Source organism: Eurypyga helias, unplaced genomic scaffold (assembly GCF_000690775.1).
Source record: "Eurypyga helias isolate BGI_N326 unplaced genomic scaffold, ASM69077v1 scaffold13412, whole genome shotgun sequence".
NCBI lineage: Eukaryota > Metazoa > Chordata > Aves > Eurypygiformes > Eurypygidae > Eurypyga > Eurypyga helias.
Window position 1 is genome coordinate 1 of NW_010237905.1, and position 23575 is coordinate 23575.

Sequence of the window (23575 nt, forward strand, 5' to 3'; positions counted from 1 at the left end):
ACCACTAAAATAACAGTAAAAATAGTCTTATTTTAATAAAAAATACTTGCTTTGTTTTCAGACTATCACTTCACACATCTCCAGGTTCCTTACTGCTCAAAAATAATACACAGAAAATAGATTTTTCTTTCCCACCAAAGTAAATTCTGTAACATAAACTGCTCTATTGACATGTACGACATCTTCCCTCCCACCACTCCTCTCTCTCCCATGCCTTTCACACACTTGTGTGTCCCCCCTGTCGTATCCCCCCTCCCCCCCCTTCCATAAAAGGAACCTCTAGGTTGTTCCTCAAAACCCACTAATGCTATTAAATGAAACTAAACCCCTGCACTGAGGAAGGTGTCCTCCAGTGCTGTAAACAGTTTTAATTAGACTTGCCTCCCCAGAGCAGGGATGAATTTCCACCTCAATAGAAGAGACAGGGTGATAAAAACAGAGAACACCACATTTGGCAACACACGGTAAAACTTCCTAATAAATCACAAAATTAGTCCTGAGAACGAGAGATTATACACTCATAGCGTACTCCTGTCTGGAACAGTCAGGGAATAGTTTGGCTTGACATGAGTGCTGCTGCTTGTGGTTTCTGCGCAATTGAGTGCCACATCACTCGGGAGCCACGTGAAGCTACAAAACAACTGAGTGCCGTAGAGAAAGGCCAACCCTGCTGCTTTCCCGTGACTAAGCCAGCACTCCTGTCCTCAGCTTACCTGGGCAAAAGGATGACTGAAGACCAAACACCATGAGCAGTCTCTAATGTCTTTGTTAAAACACTGTCTTAAAACTTTCATTAATGTAGAATTCATAAGCTCAAAGCTTATGGCTTCACATTACCTTGCACTCCTCTGGCTTTCTACTGTGTCCCATCTTGCTCAATAGTTGCTAGGACTTTACACAAGAAGAACGACCTCACCTCTGTGAAAGCACGATTCTGATGCAATAACCGAACGGCTATTTTAACCAGGGCTTAACTTTCAGAAGTGTAATGTAGACATTTGAGGATTCTGCCTCAAAAATTACCCAGAAAACTCAGAAATACACCTTTTAATTGAATGTGAAGAGAAGCCCATGACCTGCTCCTTATCCCTTCGCCAGGCAAATCACAGCCTATGGCAGCACGAGACATGAAATAAAAGAAAATTAAATAAATAACATCAAAATACAGTGCCATATATGCCAAAACATTTGTTTTCCTGCTTCCACAATTCCTACACCTATATTTTGTTTCCCTTCCTTCAACCTTCTCAGTCCAGGTTCACCTACAATCACTTTTTTCATGTCCCTCTCACTCTCACTCCTCTCCAGTGCTTTTTTCCACCACCATCTCCTTCAGTTTATGTTTCTTCCTTCAAATCCTACTTTCTGCCTCTCCCCAATGCTTCTCGCACATTTCCTTCCTTCATAGAAATACTTCCTCAACTGCATTTTAGTTGCTACCTGAGCAAGGATACAAACTTACAAATAAAAGTAGCATATTTTTGTTTCTTTCTTAGAAACTGTTAGCCAGGCAAAATTAGCCTGATAGTAATTTTCAACATTAGTTCCCATCTTCAGCTCGAAAACCTCAGCCTAGAAGTGACAACCACAAAGCCAAACAAAACCAGTTTCCTTGTCAATCTGTAGCTGTTTCCAGTAGGCTTGCTTTCTAATTTTTAATTTATTAAATGGCAAAATAAATATGAACTTCTAACAACTAATATATTCAATGAAAAAATAGCCAAGTCTATGCACATTTTTTGGTACCAATTGAACAATCCTGGCTTAGAAACAAATACAGTTAAAAGGATGCAACTTCCTAGCGCAGAGACGTTACATCAATATCAAAGTGCTTACTTCCCCAACTTTGGATACAGCCCCCTGCATAAAACACAGATGTCTGCAGTCTGGGTTACATGTAAACAGCACCTACACAAATAGGTGTCAATGAATCACCAATTTGCTGACAATAAATTAAAACAATAACAAAGCCTAATGAAGACTATTTCTTCATATACCTTAGGTTTTTAAGTGCCCTGTTTTGGTGAAGCATTCTGCCATCATTCTGTAAAAACATATTTGAGCGCATGTAAGTCCTACCGAATTTTTTCTCTTTTTCATCCAAAAATCGTCCCAGCCTATTGCATCCTCTCAGTGGCCAGAATCAGTCATACTCAAATGGACAACGGCAGCTGTGTTCGTCTTCAGCCAAAGACAATGGCCAGATTCTTACTGCAGTACAGCACTGTTTACTGCTAGGTTCACAAATCAAGGTTACGGTATGTGATGGCACTATGATTTTCTCTTCAATAACAGCAATAACAGTACTGCACACAAAATCTGTCAGATATCTGCCATCAAATATTTATGCTGCTAACAAATATCCTTAAGACTCAATAACAATTTCCCTGACTGAAATAATAATGCACACAACCTGAATCATTGTGTGGAATGTGAATTATTCTGCAGTGAAAGAATATCAGTAGAAACCCTACACCCTGAGTGCAGCTGATATCACAAATAGATTGAAATATCACTGAAACGCTCAACATAGAAAAGCACTCCAATCAGTGCTTGTGCTGCAGCATTTCCCTGGGAATCCGATCCCCAATTTTCTAAAATGCCCAGTAGGCATTTAATAACATCACCCAGCTGTTGGTGCAGTTTGAGAAGTGAGAAGCCTCATACCGCGGATTCAGACAAGAAGTCAAGGTCTGCTGTCAGGGCTGTTTTTTCCAGCAAGGGTGAAGGTTTCCTCCATCTCCTGCCTGTGGAATTCCCATTACATTATGATATGCTGCTTCTCCTCCGATGAGTGGCTTTTCTTTGTGAAAGATCCTCACTGTCACTTTCACAGTTTCTCTGAAACAAAGGCCACAATGGTTCAGGCACAATGAGATACCATGCTCCTAAACATGATGTCTAATATTATCAGAGTATCATCTACTGAGAGAAGTAGGTGGTCACATGCAGTGCAGGGTTCCCCCACCCTCCATCACACAGCTGGGCACAAGAGCAGCACTGCAGACTCTCTCCACAACTGCTCATTTCTCAGTCTGTGGTATCCCAACATAATCTGCAGCCCCCCCAGAGTAAATGTGGCTAGCACCAAAAGGGTTTATGGAGTCACCAGCTCTCCTTGCCCAACATTTGTGCCACAGTAACACAATTTACAGCAGCATTAAAGACGCTCAAGGGATGCCACGGTCCCCTCTAGTTTCCCACAAAACTACTGCTACCCCATTGGGCTGTGCCTCTATCTAAGGGCAACAAAAATCACTGCACAATAAAATCAGGTCCTTCTTCCCGTTTGAGAAAGGTACTTACCAAGCTTTCATCTTGAATTAGGACCTTTTTCACCAGCGAACGAGATAAGTGGTTGCACAATGAGACAATACGGTAAGAAAGCTACGGAGAGAGGGAAGAATGAGAATTCGATCCATATGCAGTGCAGACGTATCCAAACACATCTCATTCATCTACCGCATATTACCATCGTACATTCAAGCTCCACCTTGCCCTCTGATCTCATCAGGCTTGGGAAGCCTTACATGAGAAGGATTAAAGGCTCGCTGTCATACCTTCCATCGTCTTCTAGCATATTGCCTTTTGAAGTTTTCCATGTTAACAACAGATGCTTGCCGAACCAAAGCCTGCCGCTTGTCCACTGGCTGGAAGATAAGAGAGCAATTTTATTGCTTTGCTTCCGTTTGGTACATAAAATATGTAAGGTTGTTCATGTGCTCTGGAGCTGGCTGAAAAGAATGCTGGCTGGGGAAGCTGTGGATTCATACAAGTAAAAGCAGAAGAAAATTAAATAAATCTAGTCCACCCTGTGTCTGGACAGGACCCCTTTAATCTTAAACAAAATCCCAAAACTAGTGTACAGGCAGTGGTCACACTTGGCCCTGCACACAAGGTTGTTCTGAAAAGTTCCACTGGTGCCCCTTTCTAGCAGCTCGACCTGGCACAGAAGGCGTATCACATGGCACGGACTTTGCTCCAGCCTCCACTTCTCCCTTCTGCTTCACAGTGATCCACGTGAAAAACAAAGGAAGTCTGGGAACAGCTTTTCTGGCCAAAGGACAGGATGAAGGACAGTTAAACAACAGAGATAACTAAGGGGATGCTAGAGGGTGTTAAGGCAATGCTTTCACTTCATAAAGTTGCTAAGGTGCTTCTCAGTGCACACCTGCACCATCTCCATTTTCTCTGCTTTGAGCTCCTATCAGCTGGCCTTTACTCACATCTCCCTTTCTGAAAGGCATTGGGAGAGTAAGGAAAAGGTTCCACAGCAGTCTGACAGAACAGAGTAGGAGCTGTTGTCAGTGCATGAACAGCCCTGCAGCACGCTGCTGCTCAAGGGTTTGCTAGGAATCATGACACAACAGGACTAAACCCAGCATCATCACACTGTTAGGGGCCATGCTACCCTGTAAACCTTCAGATAGAAGATAGTCACATTTTGCCCATTACAAGGATATTTTTAAACCAAAGACACATTACGGCCCTTTCCTGACTTCCAGCATGTGGCTCTTCATTTTATTCTAGCACATCTTTTCTGAATTGTGCTTTTACAGGTTTTTCTTTTACTAGGTTGATTTAAACATCATAGAAGGAAAGAATACAAAAAAGTTGTGCTGTGCTACAGAGACTTCAAAGTACATGGGTAAGTTTGAGGCAGTCATTTCAGATGTGAAGAAGGAGAAATGTGAAGTCATGTGAATGTGAAATACAGAATAACTGCAGAAAGCTGTACTCTACAACCCAAATATTAACATAGTACCAGAATATCAGCTCTTTTCCTACGTGTCACAAAGCTGGTCAATAAAACCCTGTCTGCTTCTCAAAATCTCAGGAAGGTTCAGGTAACTTGCCACTATGTGTAATCTTCTGCCATTAGCCTGAGATTGACAGATCCCAAGCAAAATTAGAACATGGCCCAGGAAAAGTAAATCCATTACCAGCTTTGGTCAATGCTGGACTTGCCAGGAATCACAGAATGGTTGAGTTTGGAAGGGGCCTCTGGAGATCATCTAGTCCAACCCACTGCTCAGGGAAGGGTCAGCTACTGCAGCTGGCCCAGGACCATGTTCCACTTGGATTTCAAAGGATAGATACTCCACAACCCCTCTGGGAAACACATTCCAGTGTTTGACTGCTCCTTTAGTAAAAATTTTGTTTGCTTTTTTTTTAAGGTTTAAATGGAATTTCTTTATTTCAATTTGTACCCATTGCATCTTGTCCTGTCATTGGATACCACACTAGGGAGAGCCTGCCTCTGTTTTCTTTACTCCATTCCACCACACATTTATAGATTGAGAAGATCCCACTTCCTAGCCTTCTCTTTTTGACACTAAACAATCCTAGCTCTCTCAGCCTCTCCCCCCCTCTTTGACAGACACTCCAACCCCTTAATCATTTTCACAGCATTCCATCAAACTCACTCCAGTATGTCCTGCTGACGTCACCATAATCAAATGGGAGAACTTCCGCTGTCATTTAGCATTAGCGATGAGGACACATGCTATCGAAAAAACTCAGGCTTTGTCCTTTAACCATACCCAGCGTGTGAGAGACAAGACAGAGACCCTGGCAATAAATCTATGAGGAAAGAATAGCAATACCTGAGTACGGAAATATAGGAACAAAAAGAAAATCTATATCAGAATTCAGACATGTGCCTAAAATTTTTGTATGCTACTCTGGTGTTAAGGAACGGATGTTCCACTAACCCTGACACAATCCTCCTGAAAATGAAGAACCTTTCAACTCCAAAACCACATTAAAATTCTCATAGACCAGAAAACAGTTATCAGACAGACTGAGGGAAAAAAGTTTAAAACCAGATCTGGTAAAAGTGCAAAGAGAAAGGCCAGGAATAAACTCTTCAAACGTTATGGAGTTTATGGAGTGACAACCATTCCAGCAGTTCTGATCTGCAAACGTAGAAGGTGGATAACCCAGAAATATTGATACTGAACGGGACTGCAACCAAGCCAGACACCTGAAGAAGCAAGAGTACCAAAGGAGAACGGCAAACACACCAGTGAGGATTTAAACTTTGTTTTCCAGCAAAATAACTGATAATGTTTATGAGACAATAAATTCACTTTTTCAATCAAATGCCATAGGTATAGCATTTGTACAGGTATCTCAGTAGTAATTCAAGGAGCCAAGCTACCAGCTAGGCCTCTTTCCCCTTTGGATGTACACGTCATTTGCATACAACAGAACTTCGATATTTAGGCAATAAATATCATTTTCTCATGCTGCAAGTGGTGAACATGGTGCAACAAAGCACTGAGCAGACATCAATTTGAAGTGGAAAAAATGTCACTGGCTAAATGCCAGCTGTACAATCATCACAAAACATTTCTGAGTGCCCTTTCAGCCATAGAAATATCGCTAAATCAAAATAGCTCACTTTACAATACTTCAGACTCTTAATAACTGCCTCTCAATTTCTAAGTAGCCTGCAAACCAGTGCCCGTGTCATTTTCTCAGTCATCAGAATCTCTTCTCTGAAGCAGTGTGTCAGTGACCTCCTTCAGCTCAGAGAGCACTAGCCTCAAGGACTGAGTGACAACAATATCAGCCTCACCAAAACACGCTCAGGAACAGAGTGGCCTCATTTAATATTCCTTCTCATCATGCCAGCACATTTGTTTACAACGAAAATCTACGTGAACAGAGAATATGAGATCATGGCTGAGGGAAGGCAGACTATCTTTCTGGAGATACTCTTCTGCAGATATTAACTCTCACTAAGCTTTAAATAACTTTTTAAGAATTAATACTCTCTCATAAAAAAGGTCCTGTGTTCCAGTTTCCCTGGACAGTGTCTCGTGGGTATTCCAGCTCAAAGGAACCTGCAGAAGTGACAACTAAAGCACTCAGAGAATAAAAAATGGACATATGTAAAATCCTCAATACCATTTGTCACCCTAATTCTCCTCAACCATCAATATCAGCTTCCTATGGACATCTCCTGGGTATCTACACTACTTTGAAGCTTTTGAAAATTTTACATTTTGCGCAAAGGAAGATGTCACAGAGAGCACATTCAATTTCCATCCTCCTCCGAGTACAATGACAGGAGTAACAATACCTCTACTCAATAATTGTTTTCCGAACTCTGAATTTTCACCAACCTCTGCATGTCTTTATGAGGATATGGCAATGATGGGCCCACTGGACTCTATACAAACTGAATGCTTTTATCTTTTTATCTCAAAGTAGGAAACATTATTCTTAATAATGTTATGAACTACAACAGTTCAATTTAGTTAGCTCATTAACTTCTCTGGAAGAGGAGGCGGGAGGCTGGGCAGTGAAAGACATACTCTAATATATATATATGTAAAGATCCACTCTAAATGGACTTGAGCAGTGATGCAGGGGCACCTGCAACTCCTTTCAGCACACAGAAGCAACAGGCAACTCTTCTCGGTACACAGAAGCTTGACATCCCTTTTTCAGTCACTAACTACACCATCAGGAAACAACTGCATCCTGCATAAATAACTATTTATTGTGTCCAAAACCGAGATGGGTACATCTATGTGTATTAACACAGTATAATCAAATTACTTCTTTGAAATACAACACAGCAGGGCATGATTCAAGTTTGAGGCCAACTTTTACTTTCTAAAATGTAAGAAAAAAATCTTCACAGCAATAACACTACTCTCAAATCCTACATCTTCTTTACTGTAGAAAGCAATCCAGGGGTCTACATTATCAGTTATCACTCACAAATTAATATTTGCAGTCTAGAATTACATACAGTTATTGATCAGTTCATTAAACGTTCTCAATTGTGTCTTTTGAATAGCATTTCTTTGGTGTAGGATAGGAAACAGCTGTATGTTAAACTGAAGGATTAATCAACAGCTAACACCTTTGATGGTAAAAGATTTCAGTCTGTATAACTGGCCTAAAAAAAAGTCTTTTCTTATCAGCAGCCATTTCACAGAGTTTCCACAGTGCTGGCTAAACATTAAATTACTAAACCATTTACTTTGTTTTACAGGACAGATTTAACCCTCACAAGTATCTCTCCCATATGGTCTGTAGAACTGCCTGCAGCCGGTCTCCACGACTGCTTCCTTCATTCAACCAAAGATGCTATAAGGAGATTTTTATTGGTTTCCAGGCACCTGGCTTCTAGGAAGTACACTGACCTAGTCTTCATCCCAAGGTCATCACTTAGTAACCTCCAGGACGGTAATACTGTGATGAAGTATGATACAGGCTATAGGGTTAGATGTGCCCATACCACTGCGATCATCCAGTTCCTGTAAGTTCAGACACTGAACACGGGGGAGAAACAACTTCAACACTCCAAACCACCAGAAGTTTATAGTTTTGGTCAGCATCTTGGGCAATACATCAGAATTTCTATTTCAGTTGTAGGTGATGTTTTGTGTACAACCTATGCACTGAAAACTTTTAAACTGCTGTACACTGAAACAGGGAGCAAACCCTGAACCTAGCCTGATCTATAACATTACTGATTTGCATCTGCTACATCAAGATTCAACCCTGCAAGGAATTCTTCACAGCGAGATCTATTTAACAGCTCCATTAGTGATTCATTAATATCTTTGTTGAAAACAGAGTCAAAGTTTCCATTCACACAGGCTTCATTTTCCAGTTGAAAGGTACTCATTAAATCCTGTATCCACTTGAGTTCCTCAGAAAGTTCTTGACTGAGAGATTCATACTGACTCTGCAGATCATCGTATTTTCCAGTTATGCCTGTAAGACTAGTGCCTACAGTCTTGATATCTTCTTGTAGATGTCTTTTCTGGGATTCAACTTTACGGTATTCATACTTCAGCTGAGAGAGCTTGTGCCTCACGCTTTCATTCTCTTCTTTATACCAAGCTTCTTTCTCATTATAAATGGAAACCAGAGCATCAATGTCCTCCTGCAAGGAATCATGGGATGCAGCCAAAGTGCTGAAACCCCGTTCCATAAGTGAAATGTCTTCTACTACCCGGGCAAAGCGCTCAAAGTTGATGTAGGTATTATTGGGAGGCATACTCGAATGGCACTTGATGGTGTATTCTCTCAAGCGTTTTGTTTTCAGCTGTGTGTTCTCAACCTTCTTGTTTTCTTGGACTTTTGTTTCTTCCTTCAGCTGGTGAGTCGTCAGACAGAGGAACCAATATTGGTAAATGGACATTTATAAGCCAATGCAGTAATTCAAAAACTCTGTACAAAGGATGCAGCCTGAACTTCCACAATGCTGGGAGATCCTTTGCTCCCACAGATTCCGATTCATGCATTTGATTAAAGGAAAGATAAAAAAAACAAACACACAAACCCAAAACAGTGTGACAATGTGAGAAGTGATGTGCATTCATTCCAATATGATAAGTGTAAAGGGCCACAATTTTCATATTAATTTTTAGCAGTTAACAGTCTCAAATGTTTGTAAGAGGAAAAGCAACAATCCTGAAAACATTCCACTTAAAGTTTTGTGCGATGCAAAGCAAAAACTAAATTTCAAACATCACGTAAGTCATGCTGAGATTAACTAAATGTATTTTCAATAAGACTTATCCACAAAAGCAAGGACTGTTTATGATGAAAAAATGCATACAGACACACGAACTAATCAAATCAGCACATTCGGTACAGCATTTGTATCTTAAGAGAAAGTATATTTTCCACATTGGCTGTAGTCAACACTCAACCCAGGAAAGCACCAAAACCAACATGTAGTATATGTCCATGCAAAGGCGAAAAAGGATGGAAAAAATGCAAAGCCCAGCCTAACGCAGGGTACTGTAACATGCAGCAAACATTAAAGCTTTGTCACCCTCATTCTGAAAGTTATGATAGTAAGAGAAGTAATTTGCAGAAATCCAAGGATTTAGTCAGACCCAACCAATTTCTTCCCAGTACATCTCTTTGAGACACCTAGGGTCATTAAGTACTTAGAGGGCAGTTTTCCATTTAATACACCAGTAAGAGTGACAATATAATCTCTGCTTTGCTCATGGTAAAAAACAAAATCTGTCTCTCTATTCAGTCTTACCGTTATCCATGGATGAGACAGAGCTTCCTGAATTGTAAGCCGTTTCCTAAAAGACAACACAAAAAACCCCAAAGTCTTGAAAGAGAAATATCTGGTACACAGCTCCATTGACCCGCACTTCTCCCAGGCTTCATATGAAGCATTTATGAAGATAATGGCAGGACTAACTCTCAGATTTCAGGGTTATGTTTTCTCCATGAGGCCTACTGCTTGTGAGCAGTCTAGTAACTGTTCTAAGTCTCAGTAAGGATCTGTCTTCACTCTACACAATTTTAATTCTTAATCAAAATCCACCTGTATTTTTGTGTACCCTTCCATGAAAAGTGCTAAAGCATTACTTTGTTTTGTTCATCCTACACGCTTAGAAAATACGTTCATTCTGGGTACCTTTAAAATGACTGTGTCTGAATCAAAGTATACAACATTAACCATAGCAAAATTGTCCTTTGGAGCACGGTATGACATCACTGCAAGAGCTGTCATTTCCCAAAAACAACATTTCTGAGAGGAATACTACAAACCTAACCAAACCTGATCAATCTAACTTCCTCCTGCATTGCAGCAGCTCAGTGAACAGCACATCAGGACCACTGGGAATCCAAGGTAGAAACACAGCAGTGCACAAGGGCTGCCTCTGTACATGGGGCAAATGACATATAGTATCACTGACTGCTCCTTTCCTTAAAGGTTTCTAGACATGTGCAAACCTCTCATCAAACCCCACCTACTCTAGCCTGTTCTAAGGCCTGAGGATTTGCAGAAATCTTGACATAACATCTTGCCCCTTTCTCTCCAATATCTATTTTCTCCCCTAATGAAGCCATTAGAAAGAACTGCAATAACCTGACTTCCCTCCAGGACAAACAGTGTTACGGAGAAGGAGATGCTATTCTGCGTGTGCTTTACTAGAAGCAAGAAAAGCTAACAGAAACTCTGTGGTTCCTATAAACTGTAAATAAAGATCTGCATAGCTGTGACACAACTTCTAGGTGATTCCAACAGATGCAGAGCAGCTTGAGAAACAATTCCATGATGAGCATATGTGAAGGTTTTTCTGCCCTAGCACTACTGGGAGCATATTCTGGCATCACATCACCTCCGTACAAGTAGTTCATAATAGACTGAAATACCAGAGTGGTAGCTACCCTGAACTAGGTATTTTACACACTGTTTTCAGCCCTTCACCTACACCCTATCACACCAGTTTGACTCAGGTGAGAATTCAGTCCTGAAAGCAAAATTTAACTGAGGAGATTCGGTTCCTTTTCTTAGGGTTTCTGAGTGTAGTGATTAACTAGGGGCACAGCAGCATCCTCCTGTCTTGCTCTTGAATAGCAATACACTCCGCAAAGAAAGCTTTGCAGATTATCAGTCAAGCTACGTTTTGCCGGGTTTATATTGGAGACAAATGGATCTTTCTGAATTTTTACTCACCGTGTATCTTTCACTAGAAGTTTCTGAATAAAATCTTTTGCCAGGTCACTGGTATTACTGAAAAATTCCTCATCAAATTCATAATTCACAGCGGTGATGTTGGCAAGTGTTTCCTGTTTAGTTTCTCCAAGGAAAGGCGATGCACCACTAAGCCTAGATAAGCCAGAAAGAAGAATCAGAAAAATAAACTGCAGAGGTCCCCTAATGAAATTACAGTGACTGTGTAATTCCTTTAAAATCTCAGGACATTTGCAGATCTCATGTTGTAGCAGCAATGCCACATGAGAAATAACAGGTCCAGCTTTGGCTCACTGTATCTGTGCTTCTGCGTCAGACTCATCTTGAAAGTCTCTAGTGCAGCACTAATGTGTGCGCACAGACAGAAATGCACATTCTCCTCTCTTAAGTGTCTCACTGAAGTAATTGCTAATCAAACTAGTAAAAGCTTCAGCTGAAGAGAGTGTTTATCCCTGTGAACCCACAAACTCTACCAAGCAGAAGCTTCTATTGGCTTCAAGCAGATAAAGTAGCATTTCTAAAGATTTTCCTTAGGTAGGAAAAATCCTGCCCCTACTGCTTTTCTGTCTGCAAAGCGACTAACAATTTCCTTGCACAGTGGGTTCAGCCAAGAGACCTTTCTCAGCTGGAACCAAGATACAGCGTGTGATCGGAAGTCAGGTGCGTGGCCTTGCCTGGGGCCAACTCCACCACAGAGACAGGGCCATGCTGCTCATTAAAATGAATCCACGAACAAAAGGACTTTGGCTGCAATAAAATCCAACTGTTTCTGAACAATGCAAACCTTCATTCTGTTGGCACTCTGCTCCAACTGCAAGGATATAATGGAGGCATCATCATAATAAAATGCCATTCAGCAGAGAAAAAGCTTTGCTATCTCTCAGCTGTGACTGATGACCTTTATCTTTGATTACTACTTACCTCTGCCCCATAAAACCCAAGTGTCAACACAGATTCACTGCAGACTCCCTCTGACCTGCCTTCCCTCCCCTTCCTCCCTCCCCCAGTCCACAGCGATGCTGACTTTCAAAAGCCTGGTTTCCAGGAAATGTTATTTATACCAAGGAAATTGATCTCATTCCTTTAAAAAAAATAATCTTCTGGGCTATTATTATGCTTATCTATTATGTCTAGCTTTGATAGCACAGCTTCAGGATGCAGCAGGCTCAAAGCAGGACTGCAACAAACTCTGAGGTTTTGAATACTAAACTGCTTGCTTACATGATCCTGCTCAACAGACTTTTTACTCTGTCTGTATTGCCACTAACCCGCTGACCAGGATTTTGGGGGTGAACAGAAAGTGAGATGGGACCACCTGGGCCATTCAGTCCAGTCTGCAGCTACCACATGTTCTATCCACAGAATAAACACTTGAGGTCTCAAATCCTAAGCCCTAATGAAAATGTCTTTTGCCGTATCTAACAGCATACCTTAGTAATAAAGGCTTTGCCCTTGGAACCCAGTGAATCATTCTGCTGGTTACTGAATTAAGGACTTGTACGCATTTTGATCTCTACACCCAATGGTGGTATCCATTTGATTACTGCCATGTTTGCTAAAGTATGTGGTATCACTAAACACAACCCATTTATTCAGAATTCTTCAGAACAAAAGGCTTTAAAATTAACAGGTAATACTAGTTAAAAGCATACAAATTTCTACTATGTATCGTATCATGCAAGCTGCATCCTCCCATCATAAAAAGCATGCTTTTTTCCTGATCACTTGTAGGGAGACAATTTTCAACCTTAATTACTGTGGCAACCATTACTAGCCAACCAAGTAAACCAGATTTTTGGATACAGTACAGAAACCTGCTTCATTACGCTGCTCCCAAGACAGAACCCTCAATGCAACAGAAAAACCTTGAGAGCACCTGGCTGTGTATCACTGCATTTGCATGGTGAATATTCCCACCTGCTTATCCTCCACTCCTAAGTTTTCCTCTTATCATCTTTGAGCACACAGAAACAGCAATTTACTAAGTTTAATGTCCTGTCAAGTACACGTCACCAAAGACCAGAGTGCTGATGAAAAGCAAGGGTCTGGACAATGCTCTAAACCACCTAAGCTTAGGCTCAACCAGTATCCCTATAGGTTTTTCTGCACCACAGGACAGAAGGGAATTTGTTGCACTGACTCTGATTTCTCAGACCATAGCTCTTTCACAGCTCCTGGGGTCTAGCCTTCGGTATAGCCCAAGAGTGGATTTGATTCCACTACATTTATTTTCCACACTGAAAGGACAATCCCTTCAAGCCTCCATACTTGTGCTAAGCTCTGAGCTTTGTAGTGTAAATCCCTCTAATACCAGAGTGCACCTTCTGTGAGTTTGGCAACAAGTTTGTCCTCTGAGTGTCATAAGGAACAGCATAAGCCCAGGGTAGGAATGTTAGGGTGAGACGTTTCCAAGCATGCAGTATCCATGCACTGCTCCCCAGCATTGTCACAGGAGCTTGATTTCAGTGGAAGCAGTTTGGTCCAAGGAGCCCTGACCACTTCTGTCATTCTCATATCAAACCAGAGGAAAGAATTCTTGAAGCAACAAGTGCTGTCCCTCCATTGCATGCACGTGTTGTCACACGAGCAGTTTCACAGATTGTCAAGCTCCATCTTAAAACTCCCCTGACTGCTTGTCCTCTGGATGCCCAACGAACCTCATTTCTTTGAGAGCTTGAGCTCGTAATAATTTTCTACTTTTATGTATTTGTCACTTTTTGACACACTTTTCTTCTAAAAAGTATCTTTTTTTCCCCTTGTGCTTACTGACTGCACTGATATTCCCAAGCAGCCTTTGCTTTACTAGCTTTAGCACGCCCTTTTTCCTCCTTTAAGATGAACTCTCATTTCCCAGGGTCAACTTCTCTGCTCCTATCCCATCTAAAATTCACCTTTTTGAATATGGGGGACCATATTTATACATAGTAATCCAGACTGCTGCCTTCACAAGCAAATTAAAACTTCCCTGGTTGCACCTGAAATAACCCACCTTGTAAACAGCACTATCACACTTTTTGTTTCTATCCTCTCCACACACTTGTAGCTCACAGTCATTCTCTGAGCAACCAATACGCTTGGGCTTTTCCATCCTCTACCATTTGGAACTGATAAGATCCCATAAGAAGAGAAATGCCCAGTGATGCCAGAGGCATTTGTTCTTCGTCTGCTCAGACTGCCCCTCTTCTTTTACCCTGGAAAGGCTGCAGGGTAACATTTGCTCATTAGACAGGCCCCTGCCCCGGTGGGTGGTTTGTCTGCCGAAGGAGTGGGCAGCTGCTTTCTTAAATGACTGAAGGGAAGAGCCGTTCCGTATGAGTGCAAGAGAGCTTTAGGAACACTTCTACAGAAGTGAATCTGTGGTACTCACAGTATGTAGGTGATGACTCCTATGCTCCTAAAAAACAAAGGAGATTAATTGCAGGGGTTCTACATGACCTGTATTCTTCTTAACATACACAATATGGAATAGTCAATAGCAACTGCTGTACAAGCAGGAGAGCCATCATGGCTTGAGACACTGCTGAAATACCTTGTAACGAACGGTTTTTCAGGGAAAACATGAATTTTGCATCTAACCTCAGGTAATGTGGATATTTGAAGTCTCCTTATGTATTTTTTAGTCTAGCCAATATTTAGTACAGTACACATCAGAAATACAAAGAAACAGAAGCAAGGATGTTTTATTTGGGGTGACCTGCCTGCCTGCCTTCCCAGCAGATCACATTAGTACGCAGGTCTCTTCTGCATGAAGTGCTCTTATAAATAAAGCTGTCACAAACGCTGCAGGAACATCTTTTCTTTTAAGAGTGCTCCTCTGCAGTGGACAGTGGCAAACTGTTAACTCCATAACTGCCATCAATATAGTTTTTCACTGTATTTTTGCAGAAAGCAAATGCTTATCTTTCACTTAAAAGGAATGCACAAAAAATGGAAAGACAGCACAAAGAGTTACTAACTGCACTTAAGTTCTTTGTTTTGTTTCTAATTTTTTGCAGTACAATGGATTCTATTCAGAGCAAACGTGAAAAAACAATAACAGAGCAACCTGGGGAAAAACAAACAAACAAACCAACCCACACCACATTAAAAACTTACCACATATCTGCAGCTAGTCCAAGCGGTTCATAGTTTACTATTTCTGGAGCTGTAAGAAAAATATAATCAAACACCAGCAACTGAGGTAACAAATTTTCACCAGGCTGAATTGAGTAGCAGGTCAACAATTACCAAGAGGGAGAAAGGATAGCATGCACTGTTAATAGTTTATAGCCCTAACAGCAATTCAAATTCACAGGTATCCAGAATAGATTACATAGAGTAGCTTGGAGCATAATACAACTCAAGAATAAGCGTAAAGATGATATTATACACTAATTACAGTGCAAATTGTAACAAATAATAAATTATATCACCTCCCAAGGATACTGTTACCCCTAGAAGTCTGAGCTTTTGTTTTCTTTTGAACTGGTGCCATTAAAGCTCATTTCGAGCGGCCAGTCAGAAACAGCCCTTGGGCAAAACACTGACATTACATGCCAGACTACACTGCTACTCATGTCAAACCCTATTATCTTTACTTGAAACATTTCCTCGTTGGAAAACATCTCCATATGAGATTGCATGCAAGAGAAAAGACCAAGGTGAGGTAGGGAGATTAAAAAGGTGTTTGTAACAGTTGTGCTTAACTGGAATATGAATTACAATTCTCTCCCTGCTCCCCAAAACCTCTAGTTGAAACTAGTAGAAAGGAGTAGGATTAACCAAAAACCCATGCCAGACAAATTAGAATTATGATCAGTAATAAAAAGAGAATCACGTGAGAAAATGTAGGGGGAGGCGAGGGTTTTGTACTCAGCAGGTGTACAGTGTGAGGCAGTTTTATCCAGAAAGCAGTGACAGAGATTCCCGTGTAATTGTGTACTACAATGCAGAGAGCTTACTTGTCACAGGCAGCGTAAAAAATTGTAATTTTTATTTGCAGGATCACACAATCTCAATCCTGAATTTACATCTCTGAATATATATTTGGCAGCAACATGCTCTCACAGGAGTAGCACATCTGGTTTTTAGAAAGCACCTTTCGCCTATTCCAGAAAAGAAAAGTAAACCTCTAGATTTAGGTCAGCTTCATACAAATGAGATTGAAACTACCTCTATCCCTCACTTCTTAACTTTGAAAAGATGTCTCAGCTTCTTCATGGAACTCGCAGTCCGAGACAAAGGAACGGGTCACTCACCTACAAATTCTGGAGTTCCAAAAATGTTTTTAAATTCAACTCCATCTTCTATTTCATGCGCCAGGCCGAAGTCAATGAGTTTGATGTGTGGAATAGGGATATTCTTGTCTAGAAGCATAATGTTTTCAGGCTAAAAGTAACAAAAGATAGATCTTTGTTATTATAATATTAATATCTTGGTAAAGTAACAGTTCTCAAATGCTTTTTTATCTTCACATATACAACACTGTAAAACAAGAAACACATATCTGTGCCTAACCATTTACAATTCATTCTTTTGATAAAGGGATGACAACTGTGAAATTTGACATCATTGAATGGACCAGCATTTCATAAAAGCAAAGCAAATCTAATTAGAGTAATACTTTTCTTTCTTTTAATTTTATCTCATGCAAAATCTGCCTTTCTCCATCTTTCTGTTAGCACTCCTAAGTTTATTTTCGTGATGATGGCTATTGCCAGGATGAAAACATGATACCCTTGTTTTCACAACGAGCCAGAAGTTTTTTACACAACTGTCTGTACTTCCCTAATTTGACAAAATATGCCACTAGATTATCGGCCCAGCAACACTGTGATATAACACAAAGGTGAAGCTCAGTTTATCTTGTCCTCTCAAACCAGAAAATATATCTCTGGCCCGCAGGCCCTCCTGGGAAGATGTCACATGCTGACACCCTGGATTTCCCTCAGATACAACTGGCATACACACAGCAGCAGCTAGCAGGTAGCTGAAGCAACGCAGAGACAGAGTGCCATTGCTTGATCCTGAGGGACTGCTGCATCACTGAATGTTTTGACTGATAGCAATTTTACTCATCTGTTCTTGGACTTTACATTGGGAAACCTCACTATTTCTGCCCAGTTGTCTCTACACTGTATTCTAACCCACTGGAAGATGTCTTATTATGTGCCTCTTGAGGGATTCCAGTCACATCTGAACCTACTTAGGGAAGGAAAATGCTCTTCTCTATGACTGAGTTGATAGCTGCAACAACAAGGCCAGGAAAGATTGAGGATTTACTGAACAGTCCAAAAAATGCAATGGGTTGGGATCAGGGGTTCTAGCTCATATATGATAGCAAGCTACTGAAAGAACATGTAGCATTTCTCACAGCACTGTGGGGAAAAGCTGAAGCTAGAACTGTGAAATTAAAGCTAAGTTTTCAACCACGGACATTGATTTTCTTTACCAGACATAATGGATATTTCATAAACTTACTTATTCAACTACATTTCTCAGCTTTAGTTACTCCCTACCATGGCCCTATTTCACAGGTTTCCAAGTAAACTATGGGTTCAATTTATCTCCCATAAAGAGGTTTAATGCACTAATTTGTCATAACCTAATCATAAGCTCAAGAGCAACAGTGAGGCAGTTTGATTCCCGGCTGGCAGCTGCCTGGCCTTTTCACAGCAGATCCTAACGTGGAAGCAGCTCCTGCTAACACACGCTCTCAGTCAGCGCTGCACTGGGAAAGGAGGATATGAATAATTTATTGTCATAGTCATTGGACCAAGAATATTTTAGCCTCAGGCTAACAAGTCTGTTTTTATTCCATGGATCTAGGGCATATGTGTTCATCCCAGACACATGATGTAAGCTTGTTTAGAGCAGACAGAACAGGTTGAAACGGCAAAAAGTCACAGTCACTGCCTCTTGGACTGTTTTATTCCCTAGGTGGTATAAGTCACTGTAGCTCCACTGTAGTCAATGGAGCCCTGTCAAGTGACAATATAATTATGAATCATCCTCTATCTAATCAGATCACTGCTTAAAAATACATGTTTAATTTAACACTAGCAAAACTCCAAAGCCAGTCCTTTAAAACTCAGGAGAGTTATTCTGTAAATATGTTTTTGGTCATTTGATATTCATTATCAGTGAAATGATTCTTTACTTACCTTTTATGATTTCTATCTTGTATTTCCTGTAAAATCTTCATTGACCACCTAACACTACCGGTATTAAGTATCAAAATTAGTAGCTAGACATCAGTACAGAAGAAGTTGCACCTATATTCTCACAATAATTTTATGCCACTGGATATTATACTCTTTTCTAATGCACAGTGAAAACTTTCGGTCTTTGGCTTCTAGATTCATGTATTAATTTCAAAATCAAGTGCACATCCTTTGTGTGTTCACATATCTACGCTTTTTCACATGTGGATAAGTGCATTTTGAATGTATTTCTGGAAGCAGCAACATTTGAGGCACAATTCAGTGCTACAGTTCTGTAGCTGTGAATCTGCTACTGAGAAAGCCCTTTCTTCAAGTCTGAAGAGTTTCATTCCCAAGGACAACAGACTCCTGGCTTCAAAGAATTAGGTATGCCACAACCAAAAATAGAGAGAGAGTCTCTTATATTCTCTAGGCCAGCTGTACGGATACCAAAGTCAAGGACGATAGCTATGGGTGGCACCTGATATGGTAAGAAGAGAGCTCTGTGTGATGTGCTTTCAAGGCCCTAAGTAAGAAGCCTTTCTCTTAACCAAACAGCCCTGTATGACACATACTCTTCATGTAATTCTAAACACAGTGGGGACTGGAAGCAGCAACAGTTGTTTGTAGCTGGACCTGTCCCTCCTCTTTCTAAAAATGTGTTTCTTCTGTACTTCATTCAGAAGTTCATCATAATTGTTTTTGATGGTTTGTTTCTTTCTTTTTTTTTTTTTTTTTTTAAACAGCATGCTTTGGATGATACCACAAATGCAAGCAGCTGAAGGGTGAAGACTTAAAATTTCTTTTTCTCAGACATTAAATATATAAGCCCATCCAAAAGTTACTATAGGCTTGATAACGAGGATTGTCTTCCTTGGAGCACTCAGCTGTGAAGTGCATTTAAAATGGTCTTAACTACTAAGTTAGGCATGTTATCAAATACAGATATCTAACATACTGTAGAAGGTACAGTCCGTCATTAAAAAACAGTAACAACAGTAAGTCTAAATCAGCATCTTTACCTTTAAATCAAAGTGAGCAATTTTCTTAGAGTGAAGGTAATTCACACCATCCAAAATCTGCTTGATGAATCTCGTTGCTTCCTCTTCACTCAAAGATTCTTTCTGTGCCAGGAAGTCAAAAAGTTCTCCTCCAGAAACCCTGCAAAACACACCAGAAAACATCCTGTTATCCACTGCATTGTAAGACATAAAATAAATAAAGTAGCAAAAAACCTGCCTACAGCTAGAAAAAGGGCACTCTTGCAGACAATCTAGAGTTCTGTGTTCTGGTCCTGCATATGTCAAAACTTCCTCCTGGCTTCAGCTCTCAACCTGGCAAATTAAGGACTAGATTTCCCTAACTCACTGATGCTGCAAGGTTTGGTCATTTATAATCCTCAATGAATCAAAAGAAGGTACATTGTGAATCCACAGACAGGTACATATTTCAATAGGTAGACTTTGATGTTAACCACTTCAACTGCTATTCTTCAACATTTTCACTTCGGATGAGAGGGAGAAAATAGAACAAGTTGTAATAGTCCACAAGTATTAACAAATTACTTCTCTTATTGGTTGCCATCAGAAACACAAGGCAATAAGATCTGCTGACAGAATCTCTTTTCTTTCCAGAACAGCCATTACACTGTTCTAATACAGATTCTTCCCTGACATAACTGACAGGAAAGCATTTTGTTTGTGCTGGATATTTGAAGAAAGCAGATCGTAGCAGGTTGGAAGGTACATAAAACTCTTTTCCCAAATCAAAGAAGTTACTATGAATCTTTACATGAAAACTGAAATACATTCCATGCATATTTAGTACATAAAACTTCTATTTTCATTTTTATGCCTTGTTCTAAGAGCTCCAGTGCTATTTTTCCCCATATTATGAAACAAGATAATCTAGATTTTGAATTGGGCATTGTTTGCAGTTGTTTATGCTTATATTTATTGTTTACAGTTGTCACCATCATTGATATAATTGATTTATTCTCATTCAAATGTACTGTTAGGTGCAACCGCAAGGCGGTTGTTGCTGTTGAGTTCAGGTGTACCACCCATCTGTGCTCACCATGCAGAGTGCAAGCACAAGACCTGAGTGATCCAACATTTTAGAAAACAAGCTTTTGGCCCTGTTGTCTAATGAAACACCTGTAAAAGAACTGACAGGTTCAAATGCTTTGAGGTAACCAAGTGCTGTGACTCACAGACAAGTTAGATCACTCTGCACTGCAGTGGTCTTTCATACAATCATTCCTCTGATCCCAGGCTCCTACACAACACTGGTGGTGACAAGATGGTGGTTCCCTACTCTGCCTCTTCCATAACAAACTACTGTGGACAGCTACAAAAACTGCAAGGAGAAGTCAACAGCAAACAAGAACAATGTGTCAAAAGCCACAAAGACACTGGGTTTTCTCTTAGCTTCTACTGTCGCTGTGGGTGACAACATACCTTATGTTCCAAAGGCAGAGACAGAGGGCCTATTTTTTTGCTCCCACATAGTCAGAAACTTTATGAGCAACAGGACACTTCACCTGGGCAGAGGTCCCAGGTGCTTTAATTGCTACAGCTAAATGGCTGACAAACAAAATTGAGCTTCTCTGACCTAGGAATATTGCAACTGCTGTCTCTGGATGCTCCCTTCTCCATCCTACTAATCTCAGTTACTCATCCTGTGAGACTCTTACTTGATCTCTGATTTTCTTTTCAGGTGACACATACCAAGGGTCTCAGCACTGCCATCAGTATTGCTGGGCAGGCTTTGTTTTACCTTGTGCGCTTCAGGAGCCAGGGAACACTGCCTCCTTTCCTTACTGTAGTAGGTTTAGGGGCCTTGGTTCATTATTTTAAAAATTATTGCAGTTGTCTGTGACAAGCCAGTAAAGAATCTGCAAGTAAAACCTGGTAGTCCCTTGATGAAATCTGTGTACAGAGAGCAGGCAAGACCCATTTCCTTAATGATTTCTATTCAAACTGCACTTAAGCAATCACCTCTGGCAGGCATTATGTCCCAGTCATCAGGAAGCCAGCTGTACTGGGGTACTTTCTTGTACTCTTCTGGAATGTAACCATGTCGGCACACTGTGCTCTCTTCCTCTTTACCTTGTAAAATATCTCCTTGGTAATTATTCCTAAAGGTGGACTCCTTAATCAGGACTAAGAATAAAAAACTTCCCTCCTGGGCCAGACCGACAGCCCACGTAGCCCAGTCTCCAGTCCTCCAGCACCAGCAGAAGATACTGCTGACTGAGAACACTCGAGCTGAGCCACTTCATAAAAACCATTCCCTTCACCTTCTCCTGGCACTGAGGCCTGGCCAAGGATGTGAGTGGATACCTTCCTGCCTGGAGGAAACTGGCAACTTTCTTTTGAGGAATCTCCTTTGCTACACAAAGGAATAGCAGATAATTGTTTAGCCGCCCAGACTGGAGGTACTTAATTCTCTTTCTCTCTTGCTGCTCCCAAGAGTGGGGGTTAGCTGCTCAGGGCACCCCAGGACTTTTGCCCCAACAGCAACCTCAGCAACATCCTGAGCAACCAGCTACACCTAAGGCATCACTGAAGAAACTGTGGAGACTGCAAGAACAAGAATCACAGGAGATTTAATTGCAAGCTCCTTGCAGCATTTTCCCTCTTCTCTCTAGTTCATGCTAACCTTGAATCAGGCTAGGCAGAGGGGACTTCCAAGGTACAGAATACAAAATAAAAATAAAAAAGGAAACCAAAAAAAGATTCAATGTGCAAGGATGGGCAAACCATGCCCTTGCCAAACTGCATGTAACAGCAGCGGACTTGGCAATGCTCTTCCTGCTCTTGAACAGGAGAAACAGCACCTGTAGAATCAACCCCTATGTAAAGAAGAAATAGTCTTGCCTGTGCCAGCATAGTGAGTTTGGAAGAGGGTCAACGTATTAGCCAAACCCTCTTTTAAACACCAGGGCAGCTTCTTCAATTAATCAAAAATACTGGGAACATTCTTTTTAAAGATGAAGTCCATTGTAGCTTAACGTAAGATTAGTTGGCCAGGTGCTGTAACACTTATTTTAATAAACTGCAGGGAGTATGAGACTGATAACAGTGTCAGGAGGAGAGATCATCTGTTTAGAGAGAATTTAATTATCTTTATTAGCAATTATCATAATCCTCAATCTGTATATAGCATCTGAATGCAATGGCTTTAATCAGGTCAACAGTCTTTTGCACCCAGACTTTTAAAAAGTGCAATAAGCAACAGCCTTGACAATAGGACAAAACATGTAGGCCATGTGAGAACAGGAAAAAGCAGAAGGTAATGAAACAGGAGGTTCTTTTAGCACAAAGTAGCTGCCAGTCAGAAAAAGCAGTTCCTTTCCTGTCTTCCAGTGCATGGCTAGAGACACAAGCATTTGGCCCTAGACATATACTTAAAAATTAACAGATGCTTATCATCACTCATATGCCATCTGCCAGCAGTCACATCAATCTCCAGGAATACTCCTTAGCCTAAATGCCAGCTCCCCTGGAAAGCTAGTGGGTATTTCATCTCACTCGGGGATCAAAGCCTGGATTCCATACACAAGGTTGAGACAGGTGCCCTAAGAAACCTATGGTCTACGTAACTTCAGCCATGGTGTCTCTGTATTTCATGCTTCATACATACAGAAAATTTGCATCTATTACTCATTACCTAAAAACTGTAGTAAGTAGAAGCCTCATGCTGTCTCCTTGCTGGCAGCTTTACTTTAGTACCATGAATTGACAGAAAAAGGATATGTCTTCTGCAGAGCTCCTTGAAGACTCAGAGCTCTCTGAACTAGATGATACGGATTCCACAAAAGAGAAGGACACAGCCCAAAAAAAAGCTTAAATTGATCTGTTTCCCTTCACTACATGACAAATTTCATCCCCTTAGGCCAAGACCATAG

At 40.8% G+C, this 23575-nt stretch overlaps 1 protein-coding gene across 3 annotated transcripts in view; it reads right to left on the reverse strand.

Moving 5' to 3' along the window:
• Positions 1-2766: 2766 nt before the first annotated feature.
• Positions 2767-23575, reverse strand: part of DAPK2 (death-associated protein kinase 2) — a 40595-nt gene continuing 19786 nt past the window's right edge. Inside the window, exons 3-11 of one of the 3 annotated variants that reach the window (XM_010147653.1) lie at positions 19686-19824; positions 16720-16849; positions 15578-15626; positions 14850-14876; positions 11465-11617; positions 10031-10076; positions 3561-3650; positions 3307-3387; positions 2767-2841 (exon numbers count right to left, since the gene is read on the reverse strand). In XM_010147653.1, coding sequence (XP_010145955.1) covers positions 2767-2841; positions 3307-3387; positions 3561-3650; positions 10031-10076; positions 11465-11617; positions 14850-14876; positions 15578-15626; positions 16720-16849; positions 19686-19824 — 790 coding nt within the window. Of the gene's footprint in view, positions 2842-3306; positions 3388-3560; positions 3651-8491; positions 9140-10030; positions 10077-11464; positions 11618-14849; positions 14877-15577; positions 15627-16719; positions 16850-19685; positions 19825-23575 lie in introns of those variants that run through there. The other 2 variants (XM_010147651.1, XM_010147652.1) reach the window with 2 other exon arrangements.